The sequence below is a fragment of the Phalacrocorax carbo genome, chromosome 7, assembly GCF_963921805.1.
Source record: "Phalacrocorax carbo chromosome 7, bPhaCar2.1, whole genome shotgun sequence".
NCBI classification, from domain to species: domain Eukaryota; kingdom Metazoa; phylum Chordata; class Aves; order Suliformes; family Phalacrocoracidae; genus Phalacrocorax; species Phalacrocorax carbo.
Window position 1 is genome coordinate 20,391,378 of NC_087519.1, and position 23,443 is coordinate 20,414,820.

A 23,443-nucleotide genomic window follows, 5' to 3' on the forward strand; every position below is an offset into this window, starting at 1 on the left:
AGAGATCAGTATAGAAAAAGTTGTACCTATATTCTTACAATGATTTAATGCCACTGGATATTACACTGATTTCTAATACACAGTGAAAACTTTCAGTCTTTGGCTTCTGGATTCCTGTATTAATTTCAAAATCAAGTACATATTCTTTATATATTCACACATCTCCTATTCTTTTTCACATGCACCCCATGAAGATTTGGACAGTAGTTTGCTCACCAGTTTCTTAGGTTACGTGTGATTTGCAACATTTGCAGCAACTACATATATGCCATTAACACTGACTCAGCACCAAGCAATTTAAGGCAAAGACAGCCTTAGGCACACATTTAGCACCAGGAATCTGCATATCTATCCTGATAATCTGGGAGGAATCTATCTATATAATAATTACTAATTAATAGTAAACTAATAGTAATTAATAGTAAACTAACCCAGATTTAAAGTTAAGACAAGGAACATATAACCTAGCAGTAGTTTCTTCCTTTTTCTTTAATTTTAAAACAGTTCTCCTCTGTTTTAGTCTACTTTCTCCTAAGGAATAAGTGCCTTTTGAATGGAACCAGCAATGTTTGATGCAGCCAGTTCTGTAGCTGTGAATCTGCTACTGAGAAGGCACTTCCTCCTAGCTTCAAGAGTTTAATTCCCAAGGACAGCAGACTCCTAGCTTCAGAGAAGTGTGTTCACCTAGATAGGCCACAATCAGAAGGAGAGAGTCTCTTCTGTATTGTCTAGGGCAGTTTTATTGATACCAAAGACAAGGACCAAAGCTATAGATGCCACCTGATATGGTAGGGAGAGAGGTCTATGTGATGTGCTTTCAAGGCCCTAAGCAGCTAAGAAAACAAGAAGTCTTTTTGTTAAACAAACTGCACTGGATGACACACACTCCTCATGTATTTCTAAACACAGCAGGGAATGGAAGCAGCGGACATTGTTTGTAGCTGGACCTGGTCCTCCTCTTCCAAAAATGCATTTCTTCTGTATATCACTCTAAATACTTTCTTTTTTAAAACAGCATGCTTCGGATGATAACATGAACGCAAACAGCTGAAGGTTGAAGACTTCCATTTCTTTTTCTCAGCCAGTAAATACATAAGCCCATCCAAAAGTTACCACAGGCCTGATAAAGAAGATCGGCTTCCCTGGAGCTCTCAGCCATGAAGTACATTTAAAATGGTCTTACCTATTACTTTATGCATGTTATCAAATACAGACTTCTAATAAATTGTAGAAGGTACAGTCCCATCATTAAAAACAAACAGTAAGTCTAAATCAGCATCTTTACCTTTAAATCAAAGTGAGCAATTTTCTTAGAGTGAAGGTAATTCACACCATCCAAAATCTGCTTGATGAACCTGGTTGCTTCCTCTTCACTCAAAGACTCCTTTTGTGCCAGGAAGTCAAAAAGTTCTCCTCCAGAAACTCTGCAAAACACACCAGAAAATGTCCTGTTATCTACCGCATTGTAGGACATAAAACAAAATGTAAACACAAAAAACTAAAGTAGCAAAAAACCTCCATGCACTTACATACAAAAGGCCACTCATGCAGACAATCTAGAGTTTTGTGTTCTGGCCCCAGGAGTGCCAAAAGTTCCTTCCAGCTTCAGCCCTCTCCCCGGCAAATTAAGGACTAGCTTTCTCTAATTCATTGATGCCGCAAGGTTTGATTAATTAAGGATTATAAAGGACCAAAAAAAGGTACATTTTTTGATGACTCTACAGACACATACATATTTCAATAGCTAGACTTTGGTGTTAACCACTTCAACTGAGATTTTTCAAAGTTTTCATTTTGGATGAGACAGAGGAAACAGAACAAATTGTAATAGTCAACACTGTTAAAAAATTACTTCTCTTATCAGTTGCCATCAGAAACATGAAGCAATCAGATCTGCCAACAGAACAGCCATTATATTGCTCTAATGCTCTGACAACTGACAGGAAAGCATTTATTCTCTGCAAGAAAAAAGCAGACTGTAGCAGCTTGGAACATAACTAAATTTTTTTTCCACAAATCAAGGAAGTGCTATTAGTTACTATCAGTTTTCAAATCAAAATTGAACTACATTTCATGCATATTTAGTACATAAGACTTCCATTTTCATTTTTGTGCCTTGTATTGAAAGCTCCAGTGCTATTTTTCTACACATTATGAAACAGGATGATCTAGATATTGAATTGGGCATCATTTACAGTTGTTATTCAAAATTATGGTTACATTTATTGTTTCCAGTTCACACTGTCATTGATTTTATTGATTTATTCTCATTCAGATTTACTGTTGGGGGCACCCACAAAGCACTTTGTTGGTCTCAGGCTCAGATGTAGCACCCATCTGTGCTCACCATTCAGAGTGCACATGCAAGATTTCAAAGATCCAACGGAGTAATTTTGGAAAACAGGCTTTTGGCCCTGTTGTCTAATGAAATACCTGTAAAAGAACTGGCAGGTTCAAGTACTTTGAGTTAACTAAGTGCTGTGAATCACAGACAAGTTAGATCACACTGTGCACTGCAGAGGTCTTTTGTGCAATCATTCCTCTGACCCCAGGCTCCTCTGCAACACTGGTTACATCGTAAGATCTTGTTAAAATGGTGATTTCCTACTCTGACTCTTTCAGAGTGAACTATTGTGAACAGCTACAAAAACTGCAAAGAGAAGTCAACTACAAACAAAAACATGTCAAAAGCCACAAAGACATTTCACTTATTTCTTAGCTTCTACTGTTGCCGCGGGTGACAGCATACCTTGCTGTTTCAAAGGCAAAGATTTAGACAGGGCCTATTGACTTGAGCACTGATTAGTGGATATTTTTTTGCAGTGCTCACATAGTCAGAAACTTTCTAAGCAACATGAGGCAGAACTCTTCACCTGGGCAGAAGTTACTTGATGCTTTAACTGCTACAACTAAATGGCTGGCAAACAAAAATAAACTTCTATGACCCAGGAATTTGCTGCAACTGCTGTCTCTGGCTGCTGCCTTCTTCCTATTAATCTCAGTTACTCAGCCTGTGAGACTCTTATTTGGCCTCTGATTTTCTTTTTAGGTGACACATGCCAACGGTCTCAGCACTACCATCAGCCTTGCTGGGCAGGTTTTGTTTTAGCCTGCTCATTTCAGAAGCCAGGGAACACTGTCTCCTTTCCTTATTTTAGTAGGTTTAGGGACCTGGGCTCATTACTTGAAAAATTATTACAGCTGACTGACAAGCCAGTAGGGAAGCCTGTAAGTAAAACCTGGTAATCCCTTGGTGAAATCGGTGTACAGAGAGCAAGCAAATCCCATTTCCTTAACGACTTCTATTCAAACTGCACTTCAGCAATCACCTCTGGCAGGCACTATGGCCAGGTCATCAGGAAGCCAGCTGTATCAGGGTATTTGTACTTTTCTGGAATTTGACCATGTAGGCACACTACTCTCTTTTCCTCTTTTACCCTGTAAAATCTCTTTGGTGATTGTTCCTTAAGGTGGACTTTTTAATCAGGACTAAGAAAAAAAGAGTTCTCACTCAGGCTAGACCAACAGGCCATGTAGCCCAGCCTCAGGTTCTCCAACACCAGCAGAAGAAGAAACCACTTAAGGAGAGCACACAAGCTGAGCCACTTCGTGAAAGCTGTTCCCCTCACCTTCCACTGAATACAGAGGACTAAGTATGTTAGAGGATACCTTCCTGCCTGGAGGAGGCTAGCAACTTTCTCTTGAGGAGTCTCCTCTGCTACACAAAGAAATGTCAGAAAATTGTTTAGTTGTCCAGACTGGGGGTACTTAATCCCCTTTCTCTCTTGCTGCCCCCAAGAGCGGTCACTTAAAGTAGTTGTGTAAGCTGCACAGGGCACACCAGGGATTTCGACTCAACAGCAACCTCAGCAACATCCTGGGCAATCAGCTACACCTGAAACATTACTGAAGAAACTGTATGGCCTGCAGGAATGAGGGTCACAGGAGATTTACTTGCAAACTCCTTGCTATATTTGCCCTCTCCTCTCTAGTTCACACTAACCTTGAATCAGGCTAGACGGGGCAAATTCCAAGGTACAGAATACAACATAAAAATAAAAAAGGAAACTAAAAAAAGATTCAAGGAGTCTGAAGTCCATCTGTTACTTTATCAGTAAAAGACTCCCTCTTACAACAACTACACGAGCATTTCATTTTCTGAAGGTCAAAGATCGGCATACATTACAAATAGTACATTAATCTCTAGTCTCTTGTGGGATAGCCTAAGACATTAACCTAAGCTGCAGAGATCTTAAAAGAGTAATCTAAAGGAAAAATCAGTAGAAGAGATGTGATGATTTCTCATTAATAAAGATTCAGGATATAAAATCAGGTTTGAGTAAACGGTACACAGTGGTGAGCCATTTAGTGCAGGATCATTCTTATCCAAGTTATGTACCTGAACTCAGAGAAACCCTCAGGCAGAAGAGACTTAGCAATCCCAAAAGTCTGTCATTATGGAATCCCACAAAAAAAGCAGTTCAGCACTAACTCCTTTGCAGTGGAACACTCATAACTGCACTACAAGTTACATTTGAAAAGCCAGGGAGGTGTGTTTTCTATATCAGCACCACCTGTAAAAGAGAAAATGCTCCTTTCCCAAAGGACCCTAGGTTACAGAAAAATTCATTCCTCTGGCTCCATCTCTTTCCCTTTTACCATGTCACCTTACTCCCACAGCAAACAAAGAAGCAAACAAACGATAACTTCACTCTTCCTTCAAAGCCCAGTAAGAGACAAACAACAATGCTGCCTTACTTCTTGGAAACAGCTGTTTATTTTGTGTACACAACCTTGACAGGAGACTGGCATATCAAACCTGCCTTTAGGCTGCAGCCTCAAAGCAGGGCCCAAGAGGCAGAGAACAGCAAGGTCACAAAAGCTGTGAAGAGCATATCCCTAAACAATGTGCACAAGGAAGGGCAAACTGTGTACGTGCCAAACTGCACATAACAGCAATGGACTTGGCAATGCTCTTCCTGCTCTTGAAGAGAAGAAACAGCACCTGTAGAATCAACCCCTGTGTAAAGAGGAGATAGTGTTGCCTGCTCCAGCTCAGTGAATTTGGGAGAGGGTCAACATTTTAGCCAAAGTCTCTTTTAAACACGAGGGTAGCTGCTTCAATTAATCAAGAATACTGGGGACGTTTTTTCGAAGTCCACTGTAGCTTAATGTAAGATTAGCTGGCCAGGTGCTGGAATGCTTATTTTCATGAACTGCAGGGAGTATGAGACTCTTATATCAGAATGTCAGGAGGAGAGATCATCTGCTTCCAGCGAGAATTTAATTATCTTTATTAGCAATTATCATTATTCTCAATTTGTACACAGCAGCTGAATGCAGTGGCCTTAATCAGGTCAAAACTCTGTTGCACGCAGCCTCTTAAAAGTGCAGTAAGCTACAGCCTGACAATAGGACACACAAAATGTGTCAGGCCATGTGAGGACAGGAAAAAGCAGACAGTATGAAATGGGAGATTGTTTTAGCACAAAGTAGCTGCCAGTCAGAAAAAGAAGCTCCTTTCCTGTCTTACAGCGCATGGCTACGGAGACCAACATTTGGCCATACACATATATACTTAAAAACTAACAGATGCTATCATCACTCATATGCCACTGCCAACAGTCACAATAACCTCCAGGAATGCTCCCTGGCCTAAATGCTGGCTCCAGTGAAAAGCCAGTGGTTATTTCATCTCACTCAGGAATCAAAGCTTCATTGCCTGGATTCCATACACAAGGTCAGAGCAGGTGCCCTAGGGAACATACGGTCTACATAACTTCAGCCACAGTGTCTCTGTATTTCCTGATTCATACGTACAGAAAAATTGCATCATTTACTCATCACCCAAAAACTGTATTAAGTAGAAGACCCCAGGCTGTCTCCTTGCTTACAGCTTTACCTTAGTACCATATAAAGGATAAAGGATATGTCATCTTCTGCACAGCTCCTGTAAGACTCCAAGCTTTGTAAGCTAGATGATGTTGATCCCACAGAACAGCAGAACACAGCCCAAAAAAGCTTAAATTGATGTCTGTCTCCCTTCACTACACAACAAATTTAATCCACTTAGGCCAAGACCATACATTCTAACCGTCAAAGGTCCATTTATTAGAAGAGCTATTTCCATTCCTAGCTCTGATGAGTACAAGCACACAATTCTACTCTCTGCTTTGTGTGGCAGTGTTCAGGTTCCCCCTAGTTCTCAGTGGAGATTAGGAAGGCTGAGTCACACAAATACACACAGATATGAATTTGCACTAAGAGAATCTATCAACTCCTTAAGGTAGACCAAAAGCACACACTATGAACTGTACAGGAGATGCTTTGGAATTAGGGCTGTATGATCATCTGTGCACACAGCCATCTGCTTCTAATACAGTCCTGATCCTCAGCCATGAAACATCTGGAATGGCAACAAGTGCCAAGTTTCATCCAAATTCATCATCCCGGTATAAGTTTAGGTATAAACAGACCCAATCACTTGGTGCCTCCCCTTTTTCATCTCTTAAAAAAGTGATATAATTTTATCATGGCAATTTTTTTACTAAGTAATTGACATTAGGCAACTACAAAGTTTTCTTGAAATGACCCTCAAACACATCGGCAGAAACACTATTAAATTTGGGGACATCCAAGTGTTCTACAGCACTCAGCTGCAGGTGTGATGCAGAAGAGCAAGTGATCTTTCTGTGACCTCCCAGCCCCTAAGGGTCAAACCTCATATGCATCAGAATGGCTGGCAAATAGTACTGAGAACAGAAAGTCAAACAGCAGGAGGCAACTTAGTTCCCCTCCTGACTTCACAGTGAAGAATTTGCATCCCTGGCACGAGCAGAAGGTGAAATTACTCACATGACCTACCTAGAGCGATGACTATTTCCTGTAGCATCTACCACTTCAATATATTCAGTCTGATAGATCAGTTAGTTACTCTAATAACTTTCCCTTGGTATTGCACACCAGTAATCCTGAAAACTACTGCAACTGGTTTATGTGTCCTGCTCTAGCTCTGCTGAAGAAACTCTTTGTTCTTTTTGGCTATCACTAGTCCCTTCTCACAAGACCTCTACTTTAGGGATTCCAATATAAGCTGAAGTCACATAAACAGGAATAACTCCTCCAATGTCATTTTGACTCATATTGGATTGCAAGGCCAGGAGGCAAAAATGCTATTTACACAAGAGCAATGCTCTCCTGGCTAGGATGGAAAGAGATATTTCTTCTTTATAAAATCATCTTCCTATTTTTCTTTATTGTTAGGGTCCTTCTACATCACATACCATTTTACGGAAGTGAAGAGATTCCATTACACATATATTAGTGTCAGCATTGAAGTGACTGTGTAAACTTCAGCCTCCACATGCATTTCAGATTAACATCACATAACCAACCCCCACATGCAATCCCCAGATTGTAACGACTTTGTAACACTGTTAAAATGGTATGACAGCTTTCCAAATCATGGTCAGGCATGTCTGTCCAAATGGCAGACTTGAAGATCTCAAGCCAGGCAGCAGAAACAGGCAGAAAACGTTCAAAACAAGTTGTGTTATAAGCCTGTGGTCTGCATCTGTCTCAAATGTTCTACCTCAATTCCATCAAACATACAGGAAGGACAACAGGGTGTAAGAAACAGCTGACATCTTTGGTATTGCTAGGCTGATGAAGCAAACGGCCAAACAGAATTCACACAGGTAATTTAATAGCTATTGCAGACACTAGCAATTTTGATACTGCTTCAAATTCTAATGAACTGGCGTTTCTCTACATAGTAACACCTATTACATAGGTTAGTTAACACAGCTATGCGTTACTCTACATAGTAACACCACATTTTTTCACTTCCTTTCAGTCAGTAGGATTAAATACAGACAAATGCATCAAAGGTGACTCCCTGAAATGCAAACTCATGTTCCAACCAAGCACAGGCTCCTTAGCTAAGGCTTAAAGATGATTCCTGACCACTCCTCCAGCTTCCCTGAGCTGTGCATTCAATTCTTTCAGGCAGGGACACACACAGGTTCTGCAGAATAAGCCTTTGTCCCCTCAGACTAGACAAAGCTGCTGCTGGTAGCTGGTTTTAAATCTCTTCTTAAAGAGCACAAGCCAGTTTGCATTACATAGCCAAGTATGTCCGATAGGCATCCTAAACCAGTCACTTGGCTATCCAATGGGTCACAATGCAGGGGTGAGGCTACAGCAGTCCACTGATCCCCTGTTTGGGGAGTGTTCACTTGTCAGCAGGACCTGAATGGCAGGGGGTTTCCCCTATCACATGGGGGAACAAGGGAACAGTGGACAGCTCTCCTTCACTCCCACCCTGTGGCTATTCATCCTCAATAGTCAGTGTCTAGGGTTTAAAAATCGTCTTCCCTTGCCCTCTCCCCTCTTTTCCCCTAACCTCCTCTAAGTGAGGAAAATATGGGATTAGTAAAAATGACTGCAAATTTTGCAAAGGACTTGATGGCTTCACATGCATTGGAAAAGATTAAAACAGAAACAAAAAATGAGCATTCAGTGGCCATTTGTGCTTTCTCAGGGTTCACTTCAGGGAAGCACTAGGCAGACATGAGGTAATCCCTCTGTGTTTTCAAACTGTTTTCAAGCTGTCAACACTCCCTGGCTCAGTAACAATGTTCTCAGCTGAGGTTAAGGTGCACCTGTATCCCCAGGGCACATGGATGAACCGGGGGGCCAGTCTGTTCCTATTTACCTCATCCTATACTGGAAGATAGAAAGTCCCCTTACTCACAGCTCAAGGATGAGGACCACATCCGTCTTGTTCTCATAGACATCATGCAACTTGATGATGTTGGCATGCAGAATCTGCTGCAGAATAGTAACCTCCCGTTCAATTTCCTCACGTCTCACTCCACGACGGCTAGCCCGACTCTGACGTTTTTTAATGAACTTAGCAGCATAGTCCATACCGGTGCTTTTTTCTCGACATTTCTTCACTATAGCAAACTGGCCACTGCAAGGACAAGAAGATAACAAAAATTCTCTTAAACTTTTCACATAATCACAGCTTCCCAAATAAACCATTCATATACAAAGCTTGATCCCCCAACCCCTGAGCAACACTGCTAACTATACAAGCTTGTTCTGGTACAATAGTGAGGACTGTCAGAATTCTGCAGTTAAAGTCACTAAAGCATAACAAGGTAGCCTCCTGCTGTGTCTGAAATTTAGCAAAACCAAGCCATGTCTGATAAGAAGAGAGGACAGATGTTACAATCTCTACAACTCAGTTCATGTTTAAACGTGTAAGATCTTCCTCAAAAGGTTCAAATTACCACTCCTTCACTGGATAATCCTTAAGGCATTCAAGTCTGCAACATACCACTGGATGTTCTGAAAGGACACACATGCATTAAAGTATTTCTCTTAAGAATAACCTCTCAGAAAAGAACTCAAAGGATTGATAACCCTTTGGAAATGTAGAACTGGCCTCCAGGAACCAATTTTCAAATAAGACGAAAATTTCATATTTCTGCACTTCACTTGATAACACTTGATAATTTAGCTGTAAATGTAACTAAAGTAGAGGTTTCTCACTGCACTTTGAGGACAAAGAATTCCCCACTGTACTAAATAGTAAGGTGGCTGCATTCAAGTTGAAAATGCATGTAGCTGCCATTTACCAAAAAATTTTCCTCACTGTGGCTCCTAAAGTAAGATATGCCAGTCCAACGGTAAAATTTCCCCCTTATCCTTAAGGATCACTTGGCAGATTTAATTAAACACCTGCAGATTTTTACATTTGATTTAAATTTGTTATACTCAAATTAAGCAAAAAGTAGCGGGCATATAGATTTAAATATATATTAACTCCTTAGGTTGATGAATGAAGATATCTAAATACTTGTTAGTCTGAACTTATGCGAAACCTGTATGGCTTGAGGTTTCATCAGAAACTCTAAATTTCAACTAGTCTTTACTAAAATCAAGTTAGGATAAAGATTTATCACAGGATTCATACAAAATTGCCTTGTTTGGACACAAACACTCTCCAGTTCTCAAGTTTTCCCTAGATCTTAAGAAACTGAAACTCAAACTGACAGGTTCAAAAAAGAAAACCTAGGTTATAGCACAAAAAGCATCAACATTAATTCTTTCAAACAAAACTGATGCAGACTCACTGCTCTCCCAGCATGAGCACCTCCAGCTCAAGTAAGAACATTTGGTCTTCACATAAACTTAAGTCAGTCCAAACATAAATGAGGTCTGTCCATCCCATTCAGGATGAGTTTTCATTCACTTACTGCTCTCTCTCATTGCTCAATAGGAAGCCCAGTATTTTCACTGATTCAGTGAATTCAATAACATTCATACTAAGTATTAAAATAAACTACACTCATTTTAAAACAAATATGTATGTTCTGATGAACCTTCCTGTAGCTAATAGTACTACAGGATTTTTTACTTTGCCTTTTCATAACTAACTACTAACACAGACCTGGACATAATGATGTGTAGAGTACATAATAAAATGTGATGCTGAATTTGAGCTGGTGGAAAACAAGGAGCTAGTGGGGAAGTGTGGTAGTGGCAAGAAAAACTGTCAAGCAAAATTATACCAGCAGCAGCATTCAGAGATCATGTTTGATAAGTCTAATAGCAGGGTGCTGCTGACATCTTGGAGCAATATCTCTGCAATAAAAGGTACAAGAGTATGAAGGGAAAGAAAAGTTGACTACTTTTGTTTGGACACTAGCTAAAGGATCTCATAGCACACCTGAGTACATCTGTGATTTCAAGTAACAAGAACTGTTTCTTACCACCCTAAACGTCCTCTGCCAGAAGCTCTAAGCTGAGGGTTACTTCTTGTTATTTATTCTTCCATTGCTAGATTTCAGGACAGATTTATCAAACTCCCTTTTGGCAGAGGGAAAGAAAAAAAATTAAAAAAAATAAAAAAAAGACCACAGAATCTGCATTGCAAACAGGCCATGTACGTACTGTTACAAACACTACCATAGTGGTGAAGCACACCAGATAGCTGGAGAATTGAGCCTATGGATAAGGTCATGCGCTTCAGTCTGCTTTGTTTAAGTGTACAACACGTCTTGTGATAACAGTGAGATGAAAAACTAGTAAGCTGTAAAGGTAGAATAGGACTTCAGTTAAACAAATTTTGACTAAAACTACTGCTTCATGTAAGCTGCTGGGTTTTTTGGCAACTTGATACCAGAAGGGGGAGGGGGTGTAAGCAACATCTGCAGAATCTCAGTGATTTGGAGGCAAGAAGCCCCAGCTCAAATCTGTGCTCTACCCTTTTCATAATAACTGGAATGAAAAACATGGAAACTTTAAGCTACCATATGTGTACCCCACATACTACCAAGCATTCCTTAGTCAGAAAAGGCTCAGGTTTTATCAACGAACATTTGATGGAATCATACTTTGGCAAAAAAACATCAAAAATATTTCACTGCATTTCCATCATGGAACAGAAATAAATTTTAAAGTTCTGGTAACATATATGCCAGGAAGCCACAGTAAACTAGTAAGTAAGAAACCTCTAAGAACAGTGCAAATAGTTACCCTTGCCTGGCATGTGTAAAGCCTAACAGGTATGTAAGATCCTACCACCAAAAGAACTATCTTACGGAAGCCCTTGTCTCCTCAGATTCACAAATCTCTGCTGATGTCCAATCACCTTACAAACAGAAACAAAACCAAGACAGTAAGCTCCTTTTTATAGCAAAGAGCAGCCTTGTTCTCCCCTGCCACAATTCACGGTATGGCCAATACCTCAGTCTGCAAGAATTGGCAGGTCTCCAGTCCCCAAATAAATGTTTAGTATCAGATACTTCCTTATTCACGGCATTATATCCAGACTTGCAAGGAAAAGACTCATCTTACAGATAACCTTAACGTTTAGCTACTATGACTTTATCAGCCAGGATCTCTTTATAAGACGAACTCATTAAGTGCAGCTCCCCATGACCACGCTGCAGCACTGAGCTGTTACTGATTTCAGTGTTGTTATATCCTTCACTGGCTTGGTAAATGAGAGATGCAAACACAGTTGTGTAATGATTTTTGCTGGGATAGAGTTAATTTTCTTCACTCTAGCTGGCATAGTGCTGTGCTTTGATCTTAGCATGAAAAAAAAAGATGTTGAGATAACACACAGATGTTTGGGCTGTTGCTGAGTAGTGCTTGTACTCATCAAGGACATTTCCAGCTTCCCATGCTCTGCCGGGTGCACAAGAAGCCGGGAGGGGAGGGGGCACAGCTAAGAGAGCTGATTCAAAGTGACCAAAGGGATATTCCATATCATGTAACATCATGCCCAGTATGTTAACTGGGAGGAGCTGGCCAGGGGAGGGAGGCAGCAACCGCGGCTCAGGATGGGCAGCGTCAGTGGCCGGGTGGTGAGCGGTTGTATTGTTCGTGTTTCTGTGGGGTTTTTTTTCTTTTTTTCCCTTCCTTTCCTTCCTTTTCCATTTTATTATATTATCATTATTGTCGTTATTATCATAATCATAATCATTATTAGAATTATTATTTTATTGTCATTATTAAACTGTGCCTATCTCAACCCACAAGTTCTTTTGCTCTTCCGATTCTCTTCCCCATCCCACAGGGTGGGGGGAGTGAGCGAGTGGCTGCGTGGTGTTTAGTTATCAACTGAGGCTGAACCATGACAAGTTGGAACTTAAGTTATGCAGCATACACAGCAATTATATTCAGAACCTTACAATTATATAATGTACTTGGTGCTCATTAACACAGAAATCTATCCGGTTGTAGTCTGTCTTAGATCTACAAAGGCAAAGAAATTAAAAATTAAGGCTGTCACTTGATGCTCAATTGCTCTCAAGAGCTAGCACTCCATGGCAGAGGCAGCCTCTCATTTCAAAGGGTTCAAACAATGCCAGACAGCCTGAAGTGCTTCTTTTTGTTTTTCATTTTCAGATGCATCCTAAACACTTCTTAGGAAACAGGTAGGAATGGATGGGATGAGTGTATCCTAAAGGAATAATCAGTCACAAGTTGAATCAAGGCTACAGCCATTTGTCAAATCCATTAATTCATTCATATTTCTGCCTCCCGATTTTATCATTAAGTGCAAACCCTAAAGAACTTAAGAGAATGAAATTCCTGCTACAAAATTCCCAAACTTGCCTTAAACATTCTGCTAGAAGAGTTCATTCTGTAGTGCTGAGAGCTGTTTGTGTACAGCATCATGGGTTTCATCAGGTTTTTTGTTCATTTTTTTGCAAGACATGCATCTTGTTTGGTCCAGACTTTCTAAAGTGACATGGTACTAATGTTGCTGTGGTTGCTTCCTTGAATTCCCTCTGAGGACATAAATTTTGCCAGCAAAGTTCAGGAGGGAAATGTTATTTTATGAGTGCTGATTACGGGAAAGAACACAGTTACTTTTGCTTTTAAAAAGCCCAATGATACTGTGATTTTTGTACATTTTTGTTTACTTAAAAGTTTACAAAGAATAATAATGACACAGCATAGGAATTCCTGTCTTCTCCTTTTACATACTAATAGTCTGGGACAATTGTTAATCACAATTCCCATTCCCTTGTAATCTACTATTTCCCCCCTGCATGTCTACCCATGATCACACACTCTCCCTGCTCCTGTCCCAGTCTTTATACCATTTCTTTTATCCCTTAAAAACAGACTTTTGCAGGCAGTCTTTAGTGAGACAGTTTGTGACTGACTAGAAGAAGTTGCAAGCCACAGAGAGAAATACAAATGCACAATTTCTTAGCAAGGACATTGTCATGGTTCAGCCTCAGTTGATAACTAAACACCACGCAGCCACTCGCTCACTCCCCCCCACCCTGTGGGATGGGGAAGAGAATCGGAAGAGCAAAAGAACTTGTGGGTTGAGATAGGCACAGTTTAATAATGACAATAAAATAATAATTCTAATAATGATTATGATTATGATAATAACGACAATAATGATAATATAATAAAATGGAAAAGGAAGGAAAGGAAGGGAAAAAAAGAAAAAAAACCCCACAGAAACACGAACAATACAACCGCTCACCACCCGGCCACTGACGCTGCCCATCCTGAGCCGCGGTTGCTGCCTCCCTCCCCTGGCCAGCTCCTCCCAGTTAACATACTGGGCATGATGTTACATGATATGGAATATCCCTTTGGTCACTTTGAATCAGCTCTCTTAGCTGTGCCCCCTCCCCTCCCGGCTTCTTGTGCACCCGGCAGAGCATGGGAAGCTGGAAATGTCCTTGACGAGTACAAGTGCTACCCAGCAACAACTAAAACTTCTGTGTGTTATCTCAACATTGTTTTCATACTAAGTCCACAGCATAGCACTGGGCCAGCTGCAGTGAAGAAAATTAACTCTATCCCAGCTAAAACCATGACAGACATTTAAGACCGTTACAATGTAATTATCCACAATACTGTCAATAACCCACGTTCATCTGTTTCCCTACTCACTGCAGAGCACATCTGCTTTGCCCATGCTTGTTCCTGAATTCCCATGGTCTTTATTAAAGGATCACAGGGTAATGCTAAGGTATTTTCTGTCCACCTTAAAGACTCCTCTAATAAAGCAGCAGCTGGTGCATCTCTCCACACAATGCTTTGCCAGGCACTGACACACTGAAGCACACTAAGAAAAGATCTAAAGGCTGGAGAAGGGACTGGCAGGGAGGAAAGTCTTCAAACAGGTGTTAAAGGGGTAGCATATTGCTCTACTTTTCTACTAAACAGAATGAATAGTTCATGTGGGGGCCCATACAGCTATTAAAAAAAGCTGATATCTCACTGGTATTTTATAATCACAGACACACTTTGGATTTCTTGTTAACTACTGAGCTTGTGAAGTCAGGGACAGCATTTCTGTGCCTCCTAAAGCATCTGTGTTCAGAACATAAGAACCAAGCAGCATCAGCTTCCAAAAACTTTTGATCTAGGCTAGGAAAAAAGTAGAAAGGAAAGTATGTCTCTCTGACAACTGAGCTGACAGCACTGAGAAATTAAGCCATTTACATAATTTCATATGGGGAGTCTGTGGCTGATCTTAGACTTGAAACTAAACTTCACAGCTCAGACGTCCAAATTTCAGCCAAATGAGTTGACCAAAATTCATATTTTTAGTATATTGCTGAAATTAAGATGACATGGAATATAAACAGTAGTATTTACAACACACACAAGATAAAGCGCCTCTGAGTTTTGGGGGGTTTTTTGTTTGGTTGTTTGGGGTTTTTGTGTGTGTGGTTTTTGGTGTTTTTGTTGGGTTTTTTTTGGACAGCTGTACAACAGCTTTGTCACAGATTCAACATACACTGTCCTCAATTGTGGTAACAGCTCAAGAGTAAAAACAATAGCAGCTGCAACCTATCATTATAATTAGCTATAATATCAAATCTGTCCATCATTAATAAGGGAATTTATCCTAGCAATTAAGATAACCTATTATTCACATTGCTACTATCATCTATGAGATTTATCACTGAATAAGAACATAGAGACAATATTACTGGATGGTTTTGGAGTCTATTTTCAGAAGCATGCTTTAGAGGAGCACAAGTTCAGCTTATTTAATTGCTGCACAGGTCAGTAGAAGATGCAGAAAGGATGAGGGGAAGCAAGAAACTGGACAATCCAGATCGACAGGATAACTTCTTGCTCTTTTTTTCACAGTTTATTTTTAATACTGGTACTGGAGGGTGATGCTCTGAGGCAGAATTTGACTTGAGAGAATGACAGAAGTGCAGCCTGCCAGTTTTGAATGCCTCAGCGTCTAACAGTGGTATTACTATGGAGCATTAGAATAAAGAGAGCCTTTAAGCAACTATTTGTATAGGTATGGGGTTATATAAATCTTTCTCTGATATTCCAGAAACACCACATTGCTGAATAGCTGTCATAAGATGCTGAAAATATGTAAACAAAACACTGAGATGACAGTACAGATTACCTGACTCTAGTCATGCTCTCTGAGGCCAGAGTGGGGAGAAGTCAGGAAGCTGATTCTGTCATTTGAGAAGAACAAACCATTTCTTCCCCAAATACCAAACATATGTTCCCTTTCTGCATGTGCAATCTATTTCTTTCTGTCCTGTCCATATTTAGCTTAATTTCATTAATTAAAGAATTCTAAAAAAGAGGATTTTATTATTATTAGGCAGTTGTTAAAACTTGAAATTCCCATAAAATAGATGACACATTAGAACATGTTGACAGATACACTTTACCCTGAAATATGTTTTCAAGGAGTTCTTTGAAAAGTAAGTGAACCTAGCAAAGGACGGTGCACTAGCATTCTGCCAGTCAAGAGGTGCCACTCAAGTCCCTAGATGACCCAGGACAATTTACTTTGGAACATATTTGCAAGAGATTTTAGGCAGCAACCTCCCACAGACTTTAACAGTAATTAGGTTCTTACACACCTGATGAAAAATAACACCTTAGTCTTTCTGTACTTAATTTCCCCAAGTCGGAAAAATGAGATAAAATTATAAGGGGTAAACACACAGCTGCACCTACAAATTAATTTCATGTCTCTAGACATCATTAGAATTGCAACTACAATCGTTCATGTTTGTATTCAGTAGGTGCTCCTGCACAAGAACACATGACCAGAAAGGAAACTAAAATAAAATCTAAGGGCATCTCAGCCTTTTAACTGCCTAGATTCACATGCAGACTACCACAAATGCTAGTTTAACCCTTCTTTTCATGGAGCACCTGCAAACTCAGTTGAGGATCTGAGCATTTAGTTGGCATTCCTTTTGTTTCCAATTTGGGAGGTGTTTGCTTGAGGCTGGAATTTGCAACGAGAAGCCGCTCAGGCTCAGCAATGCCAGCAGTATATGGCCAGGCTGTTGGAAAGGTGCAATCATGGCCTATTGCACAGAGCAAAACACAGAAATACTTTTTCCATCGGTTTTTTTACTTCAATGGTGCCATAAATATCTATTATTCTTTTTTCATGTTGGTTTTTATCTACAGCAGATGTAGGGAGGTGAAAATTCCAAAAAGGAGAAAGTTTCTTCTTTTCATTAGAGAAGAACAGGAAAGAGCAATCTAAAGTTCACCAAGCTACAGCAGTGTGAACATGGTACTACTGACATTAACACATTTGGTACTGCTGCACCAGATGGAAAAGTTCTTTAAACTAGAGTGGACACAAGCAAACGCCTTTAAGTGAAATGAAGATGATGTTCCATTCTCCTTGATCTTGTCCTCCCTCACACGTTTTGTTGTTGCTTACTATGTTTTGACAAGGTTACACTGAGGTCTTCCTAGCCTACTTCAGTTCTTGCTCAGACATGCACTTCTCTCAAGACTGAAGCTGAGTTAATGAAACTATGGTTGGTATGCCAGCCAGCTGGTTTTAACAGCATAATTACATCTGGACAACATAAGGCCCTTGAAGGAAACTTCTCACACCAGAAGCGTCAAAGCCATACAACATAGGAAGACAACAAAACTCAAACCTGACTGCAGTTCAGAATTAGGTTAGTTGCTGGGAAGGTAAAAGACACGCTGAAGAGCTTACACATTTTTGAGTGATCCTGTTTAAACTGCTTCCTCTCCACATACTGAGGAAAACAGAAACACCTAGTTGGGGCTGCCTCAGGCACGTCACTTCATCCATCTAACTTACAGCAATATTTTGAAAACAGCAGTTGTATCCACGGGATAGAACTAGACGGTTCTGACATGTTTACATCAAATTACAAACGCACAATTCTGATTTAAGATTATTTTCTACAGAAGAGTAGCGTAAATGTTTCAGTCTCTCAGTATCCTTCCCCACTACCCAAAACATGCTCTATGTTATCTAAAAGCAAGATTTGGAGCACAACAACATACACCAGGCACCATATCATAAAAACCAACTGCCTACTATAGGAAGGAGCTTACAGGAAAACAGGAAAAATGAGCTTTCACAAAATAGAAGGTGCTCACAGTTTTAATAAAAACATAAATTTTCTATTGGTCCTTTTTTCTTCACATTTAAAACATGCAGTTGTGGGAATGCAAGCCTAAAAGGGCTTATTTGCTATTACAAACCCTACCCCAAAGACAAACGATGTAATTCACATATGTGGTTGCCTGTGCTTAGGAAGCCAAAACACAGTTTAGAGATCTAATTTTAGGTTTACTAGACTTTGCCAGTTGTTGGCTCTTTTCCTCTAATTGGATGATAAATTATGCTTGGTCCCTTGACAGCAATAAAAAAACCAAAACCCACCCTATCCAGTGTCATATATTCTCTGAGCTCTGAGTCAATATGATATTTTTAATGCTGAAAATAATTTTATTTATGTTTACTGTCAGTAACCAGTTACTTTACAGTCTATACCGTAAGCCAAGTCAGCTTCATCTTCTGTTGGCACCACATCGTCCCTTCTCTAGTGAATGAGCTTACAGCATCTTTCACTTTGATTTTGCACAATCTACAGTTAGTGATGAATAAAAATCCTAAAAATATTATGAAATCATCATGTGTACATTCTTATATTAATAGACAAACATAATCACAGATCAGAGTGTCTAGCTAACCTGAATGCAGGACTTCGCTAGATTCATGAAGCAGCCTTTAGAGCTCAGACACGATGGTTTATTCAGTTTCAGCAAAGAAGGTCCATTTATTCTCAGAAACAATTGTTTTTGTCACAGTTTCATTCATCGTGCCTTTTTGCCACTACTAAATTCAGATTGGTCTTAGCTGGTGATCTTGAGCTTCCAAAGCCTGCATCTTATTACTTTTCCATGTTTTTCATTATTATTTCTTTTTCTTTGAAAAACTACACTAGTAATTTTATCCATTCATGATTGCATTTTTGTTAACTTTCAAAGCAAAGCTCTTGAGAATTCTTGCTGAATGTCTTTAACTCAAGCCTGAAAAAGCTGTTTTCCTCTCAAATTTAAGCGATTAGAGCACTTGCTCTACTGCACATAATTTTACCAAGCTAAATACTCTCCTCCCTCTTTCCTTACACTTCAGACATGACTTCTGCTAGTTGTAATTGCACTGGCATGCTCTTCCCAGCAGAGAGGACAGGAGTCTGTTGGTAACTACTACTACAATCCATTTGTATGCTCTCAGCTCAATTATGAAACACAGATCAACCAAAGGCCATGCAAGGTTCACAAAATATATGCATAAAAGCACTTTCCTACAAGTTTTTTGTGGGAAGTCTGCGGTTATAGCCATGAAGAACTGGAAGCCGTCTGTAAAAGGACTATAGCAATAATTTGTAGTATGTTTGATTTTTTAATAGATTTTTTTTTTTTTGTAGACTAAGCCAGGATTTGGTACAGCAGAAATTTAATCTAAGCAGTGAAAAAATAGTATGTCCAACAGCACAGTATTTAAAAAACAAAACAAAAAAACTACAGTATGATAGCTGAAACAACAAAACAAATACTAGCATGGCAAGGTCACTGAAGGGAAAGTATCTTGCTGTTGCCATAACACTTTATGGAATGAAACTCAACAGCAGCAAAAGCTTAATCTGTTAAATACTCTGCTGACACCTCTTATAACTTCATAAAGAGCTTTAAAAATGAGATTATCACAAATGTCACCATACTTCCTGTTTAACCTGCAAATAAAAATTAATTTTTGGTTGGTTGGTTTGTTTTTTGGTGGTTGGGTATTCCCCCCCCACCCAGCAAAATGCAAAGTGGCTCCCTCTACTAAAGCAACTACACAGAACCTAAAGTGTGGCAGATGCTAGAGTACGTCAGAATGATCTAAAACTTTTCTTAATAGAGCATTTAACAGGAATTTTGCTTGGCTACTAAAAAGTAGGTAAGTTCTTCATATGTGTGAAAGATACAGAAGTAAATGCAATTCACAATATAGTATGGCTCTCTTTTGAACCTTTCACACAAGATTATCATAGAAATATCACTAATTTACCCCGGCCCTGTGATAGAGACTGGAAGAAAATTTTTATGATGTCACAAACAACTAAGATAACTTCATTTCAGGCTAAGTGCCCAGGCAGTGTCAGGGTGACTTCTAACCAAACCAATTAATGTTATAGAGAGAAGTATCACAATACCACTACACTAACAATATGCTAATTTTTAAACCTAATGCGATACACTTTTATATAGAAAGGGAAAAAAATCAACTGTCACTTTTAAACACACTGGCATTTTCACTCACAACTTGTTTTTACTAACTGATTGTGTAGTACTTTAGAATACAGTGACTTTACAGCATAAGTTTCAATATTCACAACAGGGAAGTGCTGAGCAACTTTGGACATATGCTGTGTCTGATAATGTCACTGTCTGGCACCTTTCATCCACATCACTTTACAGCTTACGCTAATGTAACCAACACATCCTGGTCCAAAGATGATCTCTGTGATCACTGCCACAGGAGAGTCAGAACAGTAGGGGAATATGGACTGTTGTATACAAAATGGTCTAGTTTACTGGAATAAGTAGAGAGCAAACAAACAATTTGAAATTCAAAGAAAAATTTCATAAATCTAATGTTTCTGAACAACACTATGAATTATTACAGGCTATCAATAAAGTAACATTATCTGCATTACAGTCAATTAATGCCTTAAACACTAGTTTGGGTCATTAGCCCTGAGTCACAAGAAACTGCACCATCTACTGAATCATCACCAGCATCTCCTGAAGCTGTTAAGTGTTTTTGGAAACTTCCCAATCATGCAGTGACAAGCAGCATAGCCCTTATCAGCTCCTGAGGTTGGAGGAGCAGAGTCTGCAGTGATATAGCACAAGCCCAGCAATTCTGGCAAGTTCCTGATAGCCTGGCAAGCATTTTATGTCATCTGAAGCTCAAGAATAAAATGCACATGATAAAAATTTTTCCCCCACTTATCACACTTAGCTTTTAGATTGAGTATCAGCTCTCAGAGTGGTAACAAACAGAGTCCAGAGACCTAGGGAAGGTCAAAGCTGACTCATGCTCTGCAGGAATAGCTGATTTGATAAGCTGTTCCTTCTGCTATGTGGAACCCCACCAGTGCATATGTAATATGCATGCAGAAGGTTAGCATACTGTACCTTTGTGTTTAAAGGTCCAAATCCAGCTAGATACGGACTGAGTGCAATATACCTGGAAGCAGATATATTTTAAGAAGGTAGCAGTATTATGGTTGAATGGTTAAATGATTTTTCCCCTTCCCCATATACAAAACAGATGGAAATCATGCTGGCATTTTAATCAGGATTTTAGGACGTTATCTGTAACGCCAAAAACCACAAAGGGCTGCTGAAACTCCCCTTTCACTGCTCTGTGGATTCTTCCAGTCTGCCAAAATAAGAGGTGGAAGTTACCTCCTCATCTTATTTAATCTTTATTATATTTAAGTAAACAATCTCCTCCAGCAGCAGGACAGCACAGAAGCTACATTATTTGTTCCCTCCACTCTTCCTACATAGGAAACAGCAGCTCAATGGAACTTCTCTGGAAATGCCCAAAAAAGGCCAGTGATTCCAACCCAAACATGCTGGCACTAGATAGAACAAGTCTAGCTATTTGAGTGATTTTATATGTCCCTCCTCACCTAAGCATCACTGCACGTCATGCTCAGCTATTACAACAGGTTTTCACTGCATTTGAAAACTGCTGATACAGAGTTTTAAGAATGATTAATAGATATCACCTAAGCTAAATTAAGCTTGACCATCAGACAAGTATCTGCAAGCCCTGTTCTGCATAAGATGCTAATAATTTGTCCAATGCTTTATCATTGTTAGTCCAGTGGTGAGCTGTACTATGTTTATTTTATGTGTATTTTTTACTCATAAGTAACACTTTTAATTTCAAAATCATGGAATGAATACCATACAGATTCTATTTTCTCAACTGTGCAAACTTCCATCTGCTTTCTACTACAATGTGAATTGGAAAGAAATAGTTTTATTCTTACAGAAATGGCAAAGCAAAGACTGGATTAGGCTTAATATTCAATGGTTCAAGACATTACTGAATTTGAGCTTTTGAGCACTACCCACTGGGGCCACTCAGCTCTAATTATACTTTCAAAGCCAGATACAGAGTGAGGAGATACACTGAGATCACTTCCATCATAGAGATGGATGCTGGTAATAAGGAATTCACTTGAAAAAATGCATTACTTTGTTACTGAGAAAGGCTAAGGCCAGTTTTAAATAACCCAGGCCAGTTCTTCTCAGTTACTGGAGGCAGAGCAGCTTTGTTGTTGGAAAAAAACCAAACAACATAATCTCCCACTATTTTCTCTGCACTTTCTGTAATAAGTCAAAGATTTTGCAAACAGTTGAAAGAACACTGAAAAGTAGCAGGGAAATCTGTTTAAAAAGGAAAAAGTTAAGATCACTCTGCTTGAAGGAATTAAAAAAAAAAGGCAGAAACAGTGACCATATCAGACAGCTGATTACATAGTGACAGTGAACCAGTACCAGATGCCAAAACTGTTTCAATGAAAGATTCAGTATACATCTAACACACGACATAGAAGATTTTTGCAACAAGAAATAGTAATAGAGGTGCTGGTTAGCACTCAATAATTCAACATACATTTGCATCGAAAGCAAAGACTTGCTTTGTTTCTGTTGTAGGAAAAAATAATCCAGGGTTATTCTTCCAAATTTAAAGAAGTAATTTAAATTATAAATTAATCTAAGAACAGAGTTAAGGTTCATGTCTTAGAAAGCCCAATACCGAACAATGTATACAGATAGAAAAAATATTCCTGGTATGAAGGTGCTGTGCGATGTGTATTAAAGGTAAATTTCGTAGCTGCAGTCATACCCCTCTGTTTACCAGGGAGTCCACCTAGGTGGATGAAATGACTTTTTGTCATAGATTTCCAGGTTCCTCCCCTACAAAGAACACCTCAGTTATCTCTGCTTTTTGTTTTCATTAAGTAAATAAATATTTACTAGTTACACTGTCAGAACAGCGATTATGTACCAGGCTCCAGGTAAAATATTGCATTTGCTGTCCTTTTAAGCTTCACCCAGAAAAAAAAGGTTTCACCTGTCTCAGTGAACAGAGCTGATCCTCCACACACAAGGCAGGAACTTGTAGCTGGAGAGGTGGGACTACAGGAGGCATGATAGGCCATTGATGAAAGATCTAACTTGGCTTTAATCATGAAACAGCTATAAAAAAAAAACCCCAAGAAACATGAGGAAACAACTAGATAGGGATATTTAAGCACATAGAGCAGAAAATTCCTCCACATGAAATATAGACCATCCTAACATGCAGAAAAATGTCACAGCCTTGCTGTAAAATTAGTTTCCAGCCTAACCCTGATCCACTCATATTTAGCTCACCTTTTGCATTAATCAGGCATTAACTTGGGCTTCTAGAACCCTTTAGGCATCGGACCCCATAAAAACCAGCCATCTCAACACTCTAGTTTCCACAACTACAGCAAGCCCTGCTTGTTTTTCTTGTCAGAAGAACAGCTCTTAGAATTTTAAA

At 39.4% G+C, this 23,443-nt stretch overlaps 1 protein-coding gene across 6 annotated transcripts in view; it reads right to left on the reverse strand.

The window, feature by feature from the left end:
• DAPK2 (death associated protein kinase 2) overlaps window positions 1-23,443 on the reverse strand; it is a 58,717-nt gene that overhangs the window by 18,528 nt on the left and 16,746 nt on the right. For 3 of the 6 annotated variants that reach the window (XM_064456708.1, XM_064456704.1, XM_064456702.1), the window contains exons 4-5: window positions 8,756-8,977; window positions 1,286-1,424 (exon numbers count right to left, since the gene is read on the reverse strand). In XM_064456708.1, coding sequence (XP_064312778.1) covers window positions 1,286-1,424; window positions 8,756-8,977 — 361 coding nt within the window. Of the gene's footprint in view, window positions 1-1,285; window positions 1,425-8,755; window positions 8,978-10,784; window positions 10,903-22,990; window positions 23,116-23,443 lie in introns of those variants that run through there. The other 3 variants (XM_064456705.1, XM_064456706.1, XM_064456707.1) reach the window with 3 other exon arrangements.